Source organism: Strigops habroptila, chromosome 8, assembly GCF_004027225.2.
Source record: "Strigops habroptila isolate Jane chromosome 8, bStrHab1.2.pri, whole genome shotgun sequence".
NCBI classification, from domain to species: Eukaryota; Metazoa; Chordata; class Aves; order Psittaciformes; family Psittacidae; genus Strigops; species Strigops habroptila.
This window is the reverse complement of record NC_044284.2, coordinates 47528926-47546607: the sequence shown is the minus strand read 5'-3', so window position 1 is coordinate 47546607 and position 17682 is coordinate 47528926. Positions and strand designations below refer to the sequence as shown.

General features: G+C 41.9%; 2 protein-coding genes across 3 annotated transcripts; one reads left to right on the top strand and one right to left on the bottom strand.

The window, feature by feature from the left end:
- Positions 1-5894: 5894 nt before the first annotated feature.
- On the top strand, positions 5895-13023 carry RPF1 (ribosome production factor 1 homolog). Its single transcript, XM_030494418.1, has 9 exons — positions 5895-6183; positions 6263-6319; positions 7322-7402; positions 7849-7944; positions 8624-8777; positions 9339-9421; positions 10368-10549; positions 10808-10934; positions 11778-13023. The coding sequence occupies exons 1-9, from the start codon at positions 6031-6033 to the stop codon at positions 11817-11819; spliced, it is 975 nt and encodes a 324-aa protein (XP_030350278.1). The 5' UTR covers positions 5895-6030; the 3' UTR covers positions 11820-13023.
- Positions 13024-13153: 130 nt separating this feature from the next.
- On the bottom strand, positions 13154-17065 carry GNG5 (G protein subunit gamma 5). 2 transcript variants are annotated; one of them, XR_003992590.1, is made up of 4 exons: positions 16803-17014; positions 15564-15719; positions 14996-15209; positions 13154-13398 (listed from the first exon to the last, which is right to left on the bottom strand). XR_003992590.1 is itself a non-coding variant. In XM_030494419.1 (3 exons), the coding sequence occupies exons 1-2, from the start codon at positions 16881-16883 to the stop codon at positions 15594-15596; spliced, it is 207 nt and encodes a 68-aa protein (XP_030350279.1). In that variant the 5' UTR covers positions 16884-17065; the 3' UTR covers positions 13158-13398; positions 15564-15593. The 2 variants fall into 2 exon arrangements, 1 of the variants encoding a protein (XP_030350279.1); XM_030494419.1 differs by lacking the exon at positions 14996-15209 and having other exon boundaries at positions 13158-13398; positions 16803-17065.
- Between the last annotated feature and the right edge of the window lie 617 nt (positions 17066-17682).

The following is a 17682-nucleotide window of genomic DNA, read 5'->3' as shown; positions in this document are numbered from 1 at the left end:
TCTTTTTGACATGTTCTCCTTTGCATCATTTTTTTGATTGTTAAAGTTTTGCTCTCTCAGGCTTCCAAAAGCTTTGCTTCTTTTTGTTTCCCACATGCACATATGTACGCATTCTGAGATGTTGGACACAGACCACTTGAATGCATCAGTAATCACTGCCCTTTGCATGGTATAGCATGAGGGTTACACTAAGCTGAATTGCTGCCACTTCAAGGAGGACCGGATGGAAGAGCCAGAGACTGTCAGACTCACCTCCATCCCCAGGATGATTGTGGAGCAAATCCTCCTGGAAGACATTTCCAAGCACCTGAGGGACACGAAGATGACCTTTGTGTCTGAGAACAGCTCGTGTAAGGTGGCTTTACCTAGGGCCACTCTTTGATGGGAAGTCTGGCTCAGCAGAGGAGGAAGAGCAGTTTACCTTGTCTTCAGGAAGGCCTTCAACACGGTGTCCCGCAGTACCCTTAAAATCAAACTAGTGAAATATGGAGTGGAAAAATGTACCACAAGGTGGATGGATAATCAGTTGGGCTGTGGAGTACAACGGGTGTTGATCAGCAGTGCAAAGTCCAACAAAAAGGTTGCTGGTTACTACTGGTGTTCCTCAGAGACCCACACAGGGGCCAAAACTCTCCATATCCTCACTAAGGACCTAGACGAGATAACAGAGTGTGCTCTCAGTGCTGCTGTGATACGTACTTGGGGTGGGGGTGTCAGTACTCTGTAAGTTAAAGCTGCTATTCAGAGAGGCCTTCGCTTTTTTGTTACCACTGTTTGCTTTCTTAAACCTAGGACTTCATACACAAGAACTATAAAAAGCAGAAAGATTGTAAAGAAATTCTCAAGATTGAGGGCATTACAGAGTGAAAACTGACTAAGAGAATTTCATTTGTTCTCCTTACTCACCTGTAGCATAACAATAATTATTTTAGAGATGCACAGTAAGTCTGCCTTTCTCATTTGCTGGGTGCTGAACTTGAGATATCTGGAATCTGATATCTAGAATGATCCTGAACATGGTTAATTGTGAACCTAATTGAACATAGTTGTGGTTTGAATGTATGGTGTTAAATATTCTCGTAATATCCAGCTTTGCGTGTCTTACACTGGGCATTCTAAATTCATAGATACCTTTGATAAATTTTGTTTTGTCAAATTTGTTTAAATTTAATTTTCCCATCTGCACAATTGACGTAATACACTCTTTCCAATAAGCACCTTAATGTCTGTACACAGCTCGGATATTAAAAGAATAACCCAGAAAAACATATGAAATAATTAATTTTTGTGTTACTGGATGAGGACAGGCTCTGAGAGCACATAGTAAGGTCTAGTGTTCATCATGAAAAGCTAAATAATACTCAACCTTATTGAGCATAATCTCCATTTTATCCATTGGAGAGATTGCCCTGGGTGACTGAAAATATTGAAATTAAAGGCTGTAAACAAGATCCACTGAGGAATGCAAGCCCGTAAGTCCCAAACAGATGATCTTGGAAACTACCCACGCAGTTCCTGCATAGGCACCTTATAATTTTACTTTGCTCCCCTACATAATGCTCCCCTGGAGAAACAGCTTTGGGTATGCTCCAGTCTGGGAACAGTCTGGATAGAGCTAAGCAGTTTAGCATTTACTTCATGCTTACGCCTCTAGCTGGATAAACAAGAGGTTTTTCTACAGCAGAAATCCCGGATGGCTCAGTACAGTAACATGTAACAAGCATCACAGGCCCAGACTCAATGCAAAACATAACGCAGGCTTTCTCTCAGTGACTGTATAGGTGTCCATATTTCATATGGCAGCATACTGTGGTGGGCCCATGTTCAACTCTTTCCTCAGTTAAACAGATGTGGGCTCAAACAGAGATTCCCTTGCCACACAGAGTGTCTCCCACCACCTGGTGAGACCACATTACCTTTTCTTCACTGGACAAAAAGCAAGAGAGCATCAGGACAGGGGTGTAAAAGGAACCAGACTCTTCAGCCCAGTGATGAGGGCACATACCTGGAGACTGAACCTGGTTATAATCCATTCTCTACAGCTTGTTTCTGCTTTGCTGCATAACTTTTTAAAGTAAACTACAGGGAGAGTATTGAGACCTAGCCAGGAATCCAACAGTCCTTCCTCTAAGAGACTGACCCAGCCACTGGATATTTGGTCCAGTGTTTTCAGCATCTTACTCTGTACGCAGCAATAGCTTCAGTTGGAAGAATGACGACAGTTCTCACCTCTGAAAAACCTGCAGGCTTGTGGTTTGATTGTATTGAAAAGAAAGATGTTGTGTCAATCTCCAGAGGCTAGAAAGTCCTATCTTCTGTATCAAATGTGAATACTTTAACTTTTGAACCACCAGTTAAGGAAAGCTACTATCACTAATTTTTAATCGCTACACAGTCAGTGTGGTTAGACAGTCCCTGAGGATGCTTACCGAGAGAGGCTGCAAGCAAGAGTGTGAAGAACGTCTATTTTGAGGGCCTGGTAAGGCTCTGACACAATCAAACCTGTACTAACTGCTCTGCAGTCTCAAGGCTGAGGTGCTTACAGGCATAAAAAAAGCCAGACCTTTGGGGCAGAACTTCATTATCTACACAGCACCACGAAGGGATGGGAGAACTAGCTGTGAATACAAGAATAAGAGTACACTTAGTTCAGTCCTGGCTCCTGCCAGTTAGGCCTCATGGGCAGCTGAACAAAGGGTGCCTGCTGCAACAGCAGGCAACCACACTGCAAGGCCCCAACTCGCATTTCTGCTCCATGCTGCCTTTTGCTGCCTGTTTAACTAAGCATGAGCCTCTCTGACTTCACTCGACTATCAGTATGTAGCACTAGCTTCAGTTGTTCAGGTATATTCTTCACTACCAACAGAGAGTCCAGAGAGCATAGTGATGCTGCAAAAGGTTATGAGGGCCATAAATGTGGACCTCAACAAAGCTAACCCTTGAGGGAACCTTGAGCCACCTCACTTCTTGTGTTTTCTTGTGACCTCAGATTCCTCGCATTTCCCCTCTCCTCGCCCGTTTTAGATCCATGACAATATTGTTTCCAACTGCGTAACTTGGGGGATTTGCTCTACAGGAAAATTAGTCACTTCTCCCTTGTCCTCTACTCACACACCAAGAATCCTCACAACTGAGACATTACAGAAACTGTGCCCATGAATCTTGTGATCTTCAATTTACTATTACCAATTGGTGGTTATCTGTTTTAACAACAACCACAAAGAATTCTGGCACACTAATTCGAAGGAGAATTGCTTTGCCATATTAACAAGGCAACATAACTGCAGTTAAAATGAATCCATTTTAAAACATACAACAGCTTTGTTTTATTTTTTTTCTTTCCAAGAGAAAACCAGTATTGTGTCAGAAGAAAGAAATAAAGAAGCCTGTAGGGCTTGTCCCTCTTCCAATATAGACAACAGTTTGTTTGGTTTGGAGCACTGTGTTTTCTTGGGCATTTTGTTCAGTGTAATGAATCCTGAAGACAAGTACCATGTCCCCTCTACCTTCAGAAATTAAGAAAAACAAAACAGGAAAGAAGAAAAATGTCGGTTATTACTAAAAAAAAATCCAACCAACCAACCAACAAAAAAACCCCACCAAAACGCAAACAGGTCCCTTTCTAATAAATTCTTGAATCCAGAAGCACCTTACCCTCTTTTCTCATCTTCCATAAAGATTTTCTAACTTAATTTCCTTTTCCCAGATGAATTTTTCTCCTTTCAACATAACCACAAAATATTTTTCAATTATTTAAAATGACAGAGCAGCAGAAAACCCCCCTCATGCTTCACTGACACAACTCAAAATGGTGCTTCCACTACCGCAATTGCGTCAGTGGTAATGTACAGAAAGGTCTCCTTCAAAGTTCGTTAGTGCTGACATGGAATAAATGTCTTCATTCACCACTCTCCACTGGAGAACTTACTTGTTGGTTTACACGAATCAAAGCTACTGGTGTTTTCTGTTTGGGTTTTTATTTGTTTTTGTTTTGTTTCTTTGGGTGGGGTGTTGGGGAGTATTTTGTTTTGTTTTTAACCAGGCAGCTCCTTCAGAAGGTGGTTTCCTTGTATCGCTGCCTTAGTTGTAAAAAAATACAACTTTGTGCAGAACAGAGTTTGTAGCTAAAATAAGCAAAAGTCCCTGGAACCTTCTCTATGAAGAAATTAAACTAATGCAATGCATGCCTTTATTAGTTGGGCCTTCTATTGAAGTTATAATTGTACTTTGTTGGTGATCTTATTTTTACGAAGTCCACAATGTGCTTCTGGCATCTTTTTATTGCCCCTCCCCTGCCCTAGGAAGTTCGTGTATTATTGCATATCATTATTTTGCTCCTGTGAGACCTTAGAAGAAAAGTCTTTGAATCATATTAGGAGGTTGCCTTTCTTCTTGCCGGGAGGGAGGAAGATAATGAGTTTTTTCCACACGCAAGCACTCAAGGAGCTTCACGCGATTACGCTGCACATCAGTTTGCAACCATCCCGACAAAAACACCATTGCCAACTGGAACTACAAAGAACTCCCTAATAGCTCTGCTAAGTACAGCAATGAGCATCTCTGCTAATGACTTTTAGAGGTGCCCTTGCAACCTCTGATATTTGCATCAGCCAGGAAGATGAAGTTACAGAAACTCCTCGGTTAACATATTCTCAACTAAATCCCCAAGCCTTAATTACCATGGAAACTACTTATCCTTAAGGCACCAAGGAGAGCTGAAGTATTTTCTCTTGACAAAAGTGGGAGTGAAGCCAGAAAAACGCGGGATTGTGCATAATGAGGCTTTTGATCTTTCATTTACATCTGTGTTAAGTAGAAATAACCTGTAGGTAGTGAAGCAACCTACAGAGTTAAATTTGTTTATAGGACAGAAGTAGGTTTGAGACATTGTCTAGTTCAAGCCAATGTCTCAAGCAAGCTCTAGATCTTTTTCCACTATCTTCATGCGTTTAACAGAGTTCCTTGTCATTTTTCTAGTAAGAGAAATCTAGTAATACTTAGTAATGGGATTTGTATATAAAATTAGTAGATGTTTTCCAAGCTTTGAGACAATCGTCAGGACACATGGAACTAGTCACTCTCGCTGAGGCTCTGAATTTTGCAGTCTGAGATTGAAAATGCCTCTAATTTAGCCCAGCTTCCCGCACTCTTCCAATCCCCGAGTACTCAATTTCTATAAGAGTGTAGTCCTCACTGTGCAGCAGCTCCTGCACACCTCTGAGCTGGAACGCCAGCCCAGGAACAGAAAAACTCATTTCTAGCTTTACTTAAGTTAAATCGCTTTCATTAGTTGTAGGGGTTCTTTCATTTTGACCTAAGTTTTAACAGGCTTTAATGGAATAAAAATGATTTTCAGGAGCATCACCATCAAAACCCCCCGTGGTTCCTTTCAAGCAGATGCTCCCCACAGCTTAACCCACTGCGAGCAAATAAACGTCTGGATGTGAAACGCGTGCTCATGGGAAAAACACTGCTGGGTCACGATGCTTTTACTATCATTTATGTAAATCCGCCGGTGTGTCATGTTTGTTCAAAGCTTGATGTTGTTAGCCCTGATTATAAGTTACACTGCAGTAATAATTCCAATTAAATCCCCTCATCTTATCTCAGGGTTTGCTCCCTGCTGAGCGACCAGCTCAGCCATCTCCAGGCTACCCGCAGCGAATCAACAGGCTGTGCGAGCACCTCAGCCCGCCGCGGCGGGGGGAGGCGGCCGACGCCCCGTTCTGCCGCACCGCGCCGCGGCCGGAGAGGGACGGGGCTGAGCCCTTCTGTGATTCGCTAACAGCGACCGCCACCGGGGCGGAACACACGGCAGCACCGGGTAACAAGGAGCGCCTTCCCCTCAGGGTTAACCGGGGCCGCCCTGAAGGCACAGAGACACCCTCCCCCTGCACCAACCGCGCCGCGCCTGCGCGCATGCGCAGAAGGATGAGCGTTCTCCCGGCCGGCGGCCCCGGCGCAGGCGCGCGCCGCTGGCGGGCGGGGCAGAGGTCAGGGGTGAGGGGTTAGCTCCTGCCCGGCGGCAGCATGGCGGGTGATGGTGGTGGCGCGGCGGCCGAGGATGGGGGGCCGCCGACCCCGGCGCGGGTTCTCTTCCCGCCGACCTTCAGTGTGTCCGAGATCAAGAACAAGCAGCGGCGGCACTTCATGTTCCTTCGCTGGAAGCAGCAGCAGAGGAAGGTGGGGGGGGCCCGGCGCGCCGGGAGGGCGGGAGGGTCCGGCCGGGTCTGGCTAACGGGCTGCTCTCCGTCTCCCGTAGGAGAAACTCGCCGCCAAGAAGAAGCGGAGAAAAGAGCGAGAAGCCCTCGGAGACAAAGTAAGAGCTGCGGGTGCAGCGTGCCCGGCCCCGTGTCGCGGTGAGGCCGCCCCGCCGCAGGGACGCGGTGCTCAGCGAGGGGCAGCTCCCCCCCGTGATAGTTCCTGAGCTCAGCCTTGTGCTGGGGCTCTTCAGGTTCGAGAGGCAGGCGGTTTCACCACAGACTTCAGTGAAGTGGAGGAGCAGCTTGGGGCTTGCTGGCTGCGGTAGCCTTCAGCGGCACTGTGCTGTGTAGCGGAGGTATCAAACAGCCCAGCTCAGGAAGGTCGTTGGTACTATGCTAAATGATGCTGTGGGCGGGCAGGGTGAGTTTCAGGCTAATAACGGCATAAAAGCAGGCCCTTCCTTAAAAGTAATTTCTGGCCAATGTAATTGCTGCGTTACTGTGTTGATGTTGTTAAGAATTATACTCTAGTAAGTAATTTCTGTTTAAATTAAACCAATCAGATCTGGCCAAACCCTGCCCAGACCAGTTGTCAAGTTGTTTCCAAGCCTAGCCACTAACAAGGTGTTTGCTGCTTTTCCCGAACTACTTCAAAAGTGTTTTGACAGTTGACAGTTATCTGTGAGTTCCTGTATTATCATAATCTCACACGAGTAGTGCAAGTAAATGGGGTAAACATTGTAGGCCATTAATTGTTCAATTATAGATGTCAAGGCTAAAATGTGTTGTCGTTGAACGTAGAGCTTTTTGATTCCACAGAAGAGAAGTGGATAGAAAGTTCCCCTCTTTCTGTTTTGGAACCCTGTTTTTTGATTAGACTGAAATCAAGCAGTGTTACTGTGGTAGCGATGCTTCTCTTCCGTGTGATGCTCTCTGGTGTCCCAGTGCTCGTGCATATTTTCAGTCAAGGTGATGATGTAACTTCTTTTTTAAAAGCTAGCATAAATAATACTTCTAGTTCTGTGTAGAAACGTACACTGTATGATGGCAGTATGCATGTGTTTTTTGCAATACCCTTAAAAGTCACATGAATGTGTTAATGAACTTATTTATTTTAGGCACCTCCAAAAGCCATACCAAAGACTATTGAAAATCAGAGAGTGTATGATGAAACAACTGTAGATCCAAATGATGAAGAGGTAACTGCTTAATTTCTGCATATACTGTTAAGTTAAACATTGTTTGGGGTGGTTATTTTGTTTTGTTTGGTTTTTTTTTTTCCCAAGAAGGGTCATAAAACAGATTGATGAAACTTAACATTCACCACTCTCCCATTAAGGTGTTGATAAATTACTTTTTACATGTGCTGGGTTCAGTTAAGAGGTGATGTAATTTGTTCATTATCTATATGAGATAATTGCCTTTTGTATTACTGTTATTGATAGTAAAACCTGCCAGTGTTCATCACACTAGATTATTAAAAATGCAAAACCCACATGCCTTGTGATGATTAATTATAGGGTAGATCACAAGAATTGAAATTTTTCTTAACTAAATTCAATTTCATCAGAATTTAGAGCATATTGAACAATTGCTTTTCAATTATTTCACATATGGTGTGTTAACAAGGCTTCTGTTTTTCCAGGTTGCTTTTGATGAAGCAACCGATGAATTTGCACCATACTTCAACAGACAGACAGTTCCCAAAATTCTTATTACAACATCAGACAGACCTCGTGGGGTACGTATCTTTTACTTGGATTATTCCAAGCAATCAACTGGTTAAAAGATGTCAAGGTTTTCATCCTGTGATTGGCAAATGAAAGTTGTAAATAATAGCTTTCACGTGGATTTTTTTTCTGCTGTTCTATGCAGTGACTATCAGTAACCTTGTATACGTATGTAATCTATTAGTTTCTCTAGAATTGCTTGTTCCATCACAACAAAATCCAGACCTCATGCGTATGTTTTTGTATGCAAATTACCTGGAATAACTAATTGGGAAGCTTACTGACTTTTGCGAGAACCATAAAAGAAATGGTTTTAAAAATAGGAAAAGTACACCTCAAATAGTTTATCTGGAAAGTCAGACATTACTACCTGACGTAATAGATATATTGTATTTTGAAATGTTGTGAACTTTTTGCTTTTCGGATTTCCTTGCTTTACTGTGATTAAGGGAGGAAAAAAAATCCTTTAAAAAACACAAAAATGTCCTTGGTGTGCTGCAGTCTTTATTGTAAGTAATTTTCGTTTCCACTGACTGAATGAAGTAATTTAATAGCTTGTCTTCATACGTTTATAGAGATGTTGGTAACATACCATCAGCAAGGCAGTTGGAATAAGCAACCCTCCATTCTCCTAATACTTGAATTTGCTGCTCATTTACCACATTGCAATTTAACTCACCTGTTTCGCAGAGAACAGTGAGATTCTGTGAACAACTGTCTTCTGTTATACCTAACTCACATGTCTACTATCGAAGAGGACTGGCTTTGAAAAGAATTATTCCACAGTGTATTGCAAGGGACTTCACAGATTTAATCGTCATTAATGAAGATCGCAAAATACCAAGTATCCTTTTGTGTGTTTGTTAAAATAGATATACTAGCTGTGGGCCTGCTAGGGAAGGAGAATAATTCCATAGTGTGCATCAGAGATCTACTTTATTCTGGTTTTTTTGCTCTTCACTGTGCAGCTTACAGTGCAACTACAGTTATAAATCAATGTGCCAACTTGAGAATCTGATGGCTAATGGAACATGAAATTATTAAAGTGTATTGGCTTTTTTTTTTTTTTTTCAGTTTGTAATGCATGGATAAATTTAACAGTTTAATTAACAAGTTTTTCTGACCAGGAAATTCCCTTTAGTTTTGCTGACTAGATAAAACATTACTAATTGATAAGTGAAAAAGCGACAAAAGATAACTGGTTAGCTATTGAAACAAAATTTAATGGACTCTCTTCAGAACACCAGCTAACTAGTTTATGAAACTATGTTCAAAAATACAATGAAACCTTGCAAATCAGGCATAGATTATGGATGTACTCTAATACTGCATTTTGCAGAAAATGTTCTTCTATAAACTACATGTTGAATTTTACCAGCCTTCTTTTTTTTAACTTGGTGAACAGATGGTCTTGTTTTAAGTCATCTGCCTGATGGTCCAACGGCGCATTTTAGAATGAGTAGTGTCCGGTTGCGTAAAGAAATAAAGGTGAGACTCCAACAAAATTCAAAAAGAAAAGGTAGTCTGTTGTTTAGTAATAAATATGTTCCGTCTATTTGAACTGTCAAACCTGCGCTGTTGTACCATTTAGTTGATCTTGTAAAGGTGGTTTTTTGTAAGCTGAAGGAGGCCAAGGACTACTATAGTCTACTTCCATAAGCAAAATATTTCCATTTTCATAGTTATTTGCTGAATTTCTTTAAGTGGCTGCCAAGTATTTCTACAGTCATGCCAATAAATAGCAGCTGATAACCTTACATCAATAGGGAGTACCCAATGTATAGTATATACACAAATAGGGGGTGTGTATAAAAGTATACTAAAAGTATACAAGTATAACGCACAGTAGGGTGTGCGAACACCCTTTACAAAAGGATAAAAGATTTCAATAGATGTAGTTTCTAATCATGAAGAAAAACTAGCTTTTCTTACTCTTACAGCCTTCTTACCTCTTCTGTAGTAAGTATTGCTTACTTAACCCTAAATAATTTGCAGTAAAATGTTTTTTCTCTTTTGAAATACGTAATTTTTAAACTTCATCTGTTCTTATTCAAGAAGAATCCCATATACTCTTAGTTGGCATTAATACCAAGAGAAGAGCCCTGTGGTAGGTAGGCAGTATTATCTGCTGTAACAGGTGATGCCATGAGTGGAAATAGGTGCAGGAGAGAGGAAATGTAAAATTACTTATTTGTGCTTTTTCATTCAATTTATGTTGTTGAACCAAAGATCTTTATGTTATCAGCTGTTCCTTATCAGCATACGAACTTAGGTTGTGTTTGAAAAAACTATTAGGGCATGTTATGAGCCCTGTTGTGAGAGGCTGGCCCTGGTTGTCTTCCCTGTTTTATTTCAAATTTCTCTTTGATAATATGTAAAAATCCTTTTGTATTTGATCTGTTCTTTGCATTCTTACCTATTACTTTCATTTCAGCGAAAAGGGAAGGAGCCCACAGAACACGTACCTGAAGTAATCCTGAATAATTTTACAACACGACTCGGCCATTCTATTGGTCGCATGTTTGCCTCTCTCTTCCCACATGATCCTCAGTTCATTGGAAGACAAGTAGCTACATTTCACAACCAGCGAGACTACATCTTTTTCAGATTCCACAGGTGATGCTTTCCACAAAACTCACAAATGATAATGTTCGTAAGGTAGAATCATAGAATGGTTTGGGTTGGAAGGGACCTTAAAGCTCATCTAGTTCCAACCCCCTACCACAGGCAGGGACACCTTCCACTAGACCAGGTTGCTCCAAGCCCCATCCAACCTGGCCTTGAACACTGCCAGGGATGGGGCAGCCACAGCTTCTCTGGGCAAATGTTCTTGTGACTTGCTTCCTAACTTTTATTTTTTCTTCCTTCCCCAAGATATATCTTCAAGAGTGAAAAGAAAGTAGGAATTCAAGAACTTGGGCCACGTTTTACATTAAAGCTGAGGTCTCTTCAAAAAGGAACCTTTGATTCCAAATTTGGAGAATATGAATGGATTCATAAGGTATGTCCAAGTAATGACAGTAGTCCTGCTTTGGGAAGGGAGGCTAAATCTAACATGAAATGTAGCCACAAATCTTAGCCTAAAATAGCAGTATAAATGCAGTTCTCAATACACATTTAACTGAAATATTTAGAGGTATATTTTGAGAAATATGCGAAGTAGAAGCATTCTGCTATATTGCAAGTCAAAAATACAAATAGCAAAGATGATGAGTATCAGTGTACCATGAGTACTTATTTGCAGAGTGCAATTTTTTTAACATACACCGTATAAGCAAATGTGAAAAGTGCTCCCCTGGTATAAGCTATTACTGGAACCCTGGTAACCTTGACTAGAGCTGGTTTTGTGCAAGGTGAGTGCAGGAATCATAATGTAAAAATGATTAAGCTACTTACTGTCACTTCTTAATAGTGAGTGGAAATTAACACTGACCTCTACACATCTTCAAGTGAAATGGAAGTTATTACTCTAGACAATGATAAATTACTTTTCCAGTAATTTTTACCATGGAATTACAGTTGATGGGCAAAACTTAGAAGTGAGTGTCCAAGCTATACCAGAAGCTAATACTCCTGATGTAGTGCATGAAATGGATAAGCTTGTTTGTTTTAAAGACACTTTGTCTACTGTAATAGACAGAGAACTGCTGCACGTTCTTTAGTTCTAAACCACACATCTCTTAATTCTCCCTGGTTAGTCTTGAAAAGGTATAAAGACTCAAATCAACTATACTGTAACTGCGAGGGATTTCACTGCCTACCGCACTATAAACTGGAGTGGTCACCCTTGCTTGTATCCTGTTGCATGAATTAGCTGGTTGATAACTTTTCTTTTGAATTTCAGCGACGAGAAATGGACACAAGTAGAAGAAAATTTCACTTATAGGGGACAGTTATCTGCCAATTGCTGGTGGCCAGAAATACAACAATTGCTTTGAACTATGGATTATCTCAGACTCCTAATGAATGATGATGATACTGAACAGTATCCGTCTGCGGATGCAAACATTTAAACTCTACAGGAGCACATCAAGTAGGATGCATCTTTCTTCCTATGTTTGTAGCTAATCCAACATGGCAAGGACAGTGACTCTTTTCCAGTTTAGCAGGGAAAACTATGGCAGTGTCGGAGCAGCCTGTAATCTAGGTATCACTGAAGATTTGCCATGACTGCTGCTGTGCTGTAGAGATAGATTACACTTTGTAACATCAAAGACAGTAAATATTTTGGTTAAAGATATTCTCAAAATAAAATATTTCTTGTTATATAGCTTTTTATTTTTTTTCTGTTCAGCAGCTAAACCCTGTTGTCTTTCAGAAAATCGGTTAAGAGAGAAATATTTTAAACCTCTTTCTAACTTAAAGTATGGTGATAGTTTTCCAAAAATAGTCTCCTATCTAGAGAACACTGAGAAGGCTGTATGCAATCCAGCATTGACCAAGGAAGTCTGTGGTATTTTATGTCATGAACATCTTGCATAAGACAGCTATGTTGCTGAAGTTACAAGAACATGTTTGACTCTTAAAGGTATCTCTTCTGTACATTTCCTATTTAGAAGAGGTGTATACCCAAAGCAGTTGAAAAGAAATAAACAACAATGGGAAAGAATTCATAAGGCCAGCTTACAGGAAGTACATAAAGCAGTCTCATCTAAAAATGCTGCTCAGGTGAACATGTGAGGTCTCTGAGCAGGGTTTTCCCCATTAAAATCTTAAAAATGGTTCTTCAGCCTCATAGCTATGTTCAAATTGGTATTATCTATAGAATAAACTACTGTTCTGCCTTAAGTTTTGCATGTTCACTGGCAGCTAAAAAAATGTTTTCTTTGAATTGCCTTTTCATATGCAGCTATAGTAAGAGTTTTTTCATATTCATCTAAAGAGTCAGATGGCTCATACAGTAAGGCATCTATTAGGGTAGAACTACTCTTTAAGATAAAGAATAATTAAGTTACTCTTTGTCTTGATTTGATGTCTGTGATATGGCACAGGCTGTATAGTTGAATTATAAACAGCCTTTTTTTTTTTTTCTTTTCTGTTATGCTTCTGAGTATAGTATTGATGAATACTCATTGTTCTGTAAGACCCCAGGAAAACCTGCAGTAGCGTGGAATATTTAAAGACAGACTCCTCTGTGTACTCCCTGGCTACTGCAGTGAGTAACTGGTGAGGTGTCAACATAGCCAGGTGTTAATCAACTTTTTACAGTAATTTCAAGGCCAGATTAAGTCAAGACACTTTTATTTTTTGCTTGGCATATAAAACTGATTCCCTTATGAAACAGAAGTATTTTACTAGCATACAGTTCATTTGGAGAGGTAGATGGTAAGAAGTTCGACAGTAGCAATTTTACAGTTAGATTTGGCACATGAAAGCTAAGCTTTTGTACAGACTTCAAACCAGGCCACTCCTTGAGGCACTCTACCCATACACACATCAGCAGCTAGGAAAAGATGCTAGAAGATCTGAAAATAAAAAACAAAAGGCAGTTAGAAAAGTATCAGTCCTAAATACAGCAATTCTAAGAACATGCACCTTCAGAGTATTCCATGTTACAGCTACTTAGGAAAAACAAAATCTTTTTTTCCCCCAGCTGTCTTATAAAACTATTGGTCTATAAAGTAAACTTAAAACCATGAAGCCCAAGGGCACAAGACAATAATCAAAGCTGTTGGAAAAGAACTGAAGCTTAGTGTATCCTGGGAGCCAAACTGTGAAGTGGAAGGACAGAAAAAGTAGTTCCAAATCACTTGGCACCTAATGAAATACCAGGCATTTACTTTGCCTTTGAAAAGCAGGGGAAGTCTGTAACTAACAAATTACACTTCCTCTTCACTCCACAGAGGTGTTACTGACTGCAAACATGAACTCCAGGGGTTCATTGTGAAAACACCAGGATTACAACTAAGAAATTGCCTATTTTGAGGATGTGCTTGCAAGAGATAAAGTGAAAGATATTTTCCATATAGGTAGTGTAACTTAAGCTGCTGTTATAATGACTTTTGCCTGTAACTTCAGCAGAAGCAAGTGCTACGTTCCAAATTCAGAAAGAGGGAAGATAAGGTCTGTAGTTGAGAAAGAAAATATTAAGCCTTTTATGCCCAGTGTGTGCATAAGTGTAAGACAGAGGAAATGTTATTTCCTGACATCCACACCCAGGCATTACCAGACCTTGGCAAACCTCAGTGGGCAAGTATGCATCACTGATAAAAGTAGAGTTTGTCTTTTTATAGGTTAGCAGTTCATAATGCTTACACATGATCTCATTTCTTCCTTGAATTACTGCTTAGAGCTGAAGCTACAGTAGTGTGAACACAAGTCAGTGTCCAAGAATAAAATCTTTTAAATAAGATTAGTTGATAAAATTCACAATAGAAATAACTTTAAAAGCTGCAAGAACTCTAAAGCACACTTCAGTTACACTGCTGTAATTCACTGCTCAAAACAATGGGGGAAGTGGTTTTGTTAAATAGTTAAGCATCAACCTCTATACTGTTATTACAAGCATGAACCACCTTGTTTATACACAAACTTTTTGGGAGCTTTCTACAGTCTGCTTGACGGGAGAACAGTTTTAAAGAATTCTAACAACCCAGTCTGACTATGGTCACCTTTCTATAAAGCTGCCTAAATAACACAACATAAATCTAGCAAATTACAATTCTTTGGGTAATATAAGTCAGCTACAAAACCAGAATTCTTCAAGGCTAGGACTCACTATGAGATGTCTAAGGATTGTGCACTATGGTTAAGTGCGTATAGGGTGCTTTGAAATAACGTATATGCCCTTGCCCCCAACAGATCCAAATCAAGGGGCAGTCGGAAGAGGGACATGATAAAATTATCATGCATTTACTGTGGGCAAAATAGCAAATTATTGTGAGTCTCGGTGAGACTCCTGTGGATCTACAACTCACCTTTCTAAAAGGTTAGTCTAAAATCTAATCAGAATTTCCAAGGAATACCAGATGAGTAGTCTTCATAGTGATAGCAGTAGTGCTACTGAAGTTATAAAAGTTTTGGAATGAAAATCCAAATGAGTATTCAACTGTTTCCACTTACTTAAACCTGCTAGCCATTTAGTAGCTTGTATGAGTAGAGTAGGTGCCTTGACAAAATTCTTTTTTCTTGTGGCTTAGAGGGCATCTCCTGTAGGGGACAGTGCTCTTGGAGGCTACCACTCATCTTTGATGGTGCTCTTTAAAAGTTTAAGAATGAAAGTCTGCTTTATCTGTCACAATCAGGATTCACCATGTATGCTGTCAGGTGGGTAATCCTATGTGCAAAAAGGGAAATAACACCCTTACATAGAAAGAAAATACAGCAGAATTGCTGACAACCAAATTACTCCTAACAGTAGTAGCTGGCCCCACTACTACTTTGCTGCAGGAGAGACCAGAAGAAGCCCTACAACATAAATGTTGCTCAAAATACTTATGAACAGCATGCGTCCAGTATAGAGCTACAACCAGAATAGGGGAGGAGGGGCCCAAAATGGGGATCTAGACCAATACCAGCTGCAGAAGTCAGATGTCTCTTCTGAATACTTTTAATACAGGCAGTCTCATTTAATTAAAGCCAGCTATTTTTAATGACAGAACCATATATGAATAGTAATTCAAGAACTTACCACTGAAAGATACCAAAGTAGTTCATGTAATTACAAAAATGAACAAACTTTCTGGGGTCTGAATGGATTTGTACTCGATGATACTCCTGTCAGTAGGGGATCATGTTGTGCATTCTGCAGGCAGAACTGCTTCAAGTCTGCTGCAGCCTGAGAAACCTAGTTGTAATAAAAGTTGGCATTAGAATTCACTGACCACTCTTTACTGAGGATGTAACTACATCACAAAGTATAAAGAATACTGCTAAATGATTCTGCAATACAGCTTATGTAGATTTTATACAATGTTTCCATTGTAATTTTTTGGTTTCTTAAGAATTTGCACAGTAACAGAACAAGAATTTGGAAAATCTTCACATTAAACTTTTAAGCCTGAAGAGTGAAAGATGAGCAATATCTTGGAGACAGCTTTGTTAAATATATGAAGATCCTTGTACTAACGTAAGTTGTTTAAAAATACAGCCTACAGTTTAAGATGCTCTACTTGAATGAACTGCTTGTTTATCTTCCCTTAGAAAGCCATCCTAATGATGAGATAGTGTTTTTGGTAGGTAGTACCTAAAGATAAGGCAGTAAAAGAACTCTTTGTCATGCTTTTCTCTGTCATAACTCTGAACTTGTAAAAAAATAAGGATCAAAGTTTCAGGAAGTAGCATCTTCACTGGTATCTTGTACTTGCACTTTGCCCAGAGTTTCTCTTAATTTGGCAGGGCCCCGTCTCACCCCCAAACCGCACAAGTTAAATGTACTCAGTACGTCTTGCAACGAAGTCTCCATTTTACAGTGCCCGGCCAGCCGGGGCAACCTGTTGTAAAGCCCGGCTCTAGCGGCCCTTTTCACCGGAGTCTGATGGAAGAAGACGCTTCTCAGACGAAGGAAATGAAAGGGGAGAGCGGGGCGCAGCCACCATCCCGGGGGGCGCTTCGGCCGGACACCAGCCACCGGGTCCCCGAGAGGCTGCAGGAAGCGAGAGGGCGCGGCGGGCGCCGCACGGGCCGAGCTCCGGGGCGGCGGCAGCGGGAGGAGAGGCGGCTGCGCAGCCGCCCCACGGCTCTGCTCAGCCCGACAGAGCCCTAGGCTATAGCCTGTGATGGGGTGAGGCAGGTAGGAGCTGGCGGCCCCGGCCATGCCCAGCCGCTGCCCCGCCGGGCAGCCCGGCCGCCTCCGAGGAGCGCCGCGGGGCGCGGCCCCAGGGGTGGTGTAATGGCGGCGCGTCCGCCCCGTCCCAGCTCCGTTTCTCACCTTCACGCGAGTCACGCTGGCCTCCAGGCGCAGCTGCTGCACCACCTTCTTCATGGCCGCCACGTTGGAGGAGCCCGACATGGTGGGAGCGGCAGCGGCTGCACACCCAGCACAACTTCCCGGCGCGTCCCAAACTCTCCGGCCCGGCGGCGCCTGCGCAACCACCGCCGCGCCCAGGGCCGGGGGAGCCGCCGCCGCCGCCGCCGGGGGCGCTGCGGGACCGCTGGCGGGCGGGTGCGTGCGTGAGGGGTGATGCCGTGTGGGCAGTGGGTGGTGGGTGCGAGCTCTGTGTGCCCGGGAGGGGGCACCGCCTGGAAACGCAGAAATAAGACACCCCCTTCCCCGTGTAAAGTGGATTAAAAATAAGACTATTAAGACCAAAGTGGGAAATCTTGGTGCTAATATCCAGTGAGTTACTAGTTTGGAGCTTATTTTGAGATCTAATGAAGTTACCAACTTTGTCGTTGCCAGTGTGTTTAGGTCTTGACAACAGTGTAGAGGTGAAGGGTGTTCACCACAGGATGTGCCCAGGAATGATGGTGAAGCCTGAGCTAATGGCATGGGGCAAAATATGTTGTCATGCAAAGTGCAACAACTTGCATATATACAGGGACTAATGGGAAGAACTTGTGCTGTCACCTGCTGTGTCTTTGGTTGGAATAATTGGGGAAGAGAACGGGATGTTACAGTGAGGTTGGTTATGAGAGTTGGTTGTGAAGGAGCAAGTAAAGACACAGGCCCTTGTAAACAGGTGCTTTCCACTGACATGAGGAAATCTTATTTCCACCACATGGAGCCAGGGCGAGACCTGGTTGTTTGGAAGGTCTGGTCACTTGGACTCAAGAAAAGGTGACTTGGAAATAGCAGGAATACGGAGGAG

Coding starts and splice junctions, on each gene's coding strand:
- RPF1 (XM_030494418.1), top strand. CDS start 6,031: ATGGCGGGTGATGGTGGTGGCGCGGCGGCCGAGGATGGGGGGCCGCCG. Junction 6,184..6,262: donor GGAAGCAGCAGCAGAGGAAG/GTGGGGGGGGCC, acceptor CGTCTCCCGTAG/GAGAAACTCGCCGCCAAGAA. Junction 10,935..11,777: donor AATATGAATGGATTCATAAG/GTATGTCCAAGT, acceptor TTTGAATTTCAG/CGACGAGAAATGGACACAAG.
- GNG5 (XM_030494419.1), bottom strand. CDS start 16,883: ATGTCGGGCTCCTCCAACGTGGCGGCCATGAAGAAGGTGGTGCAGCAG. Junction 15,720..16,802: donor CCAGCGTGACTCGCGTGAAG/GTGAGAAACGGA, acceptor TATTACAACTAG/GTTTCTCAGGCTGCAGCAGA.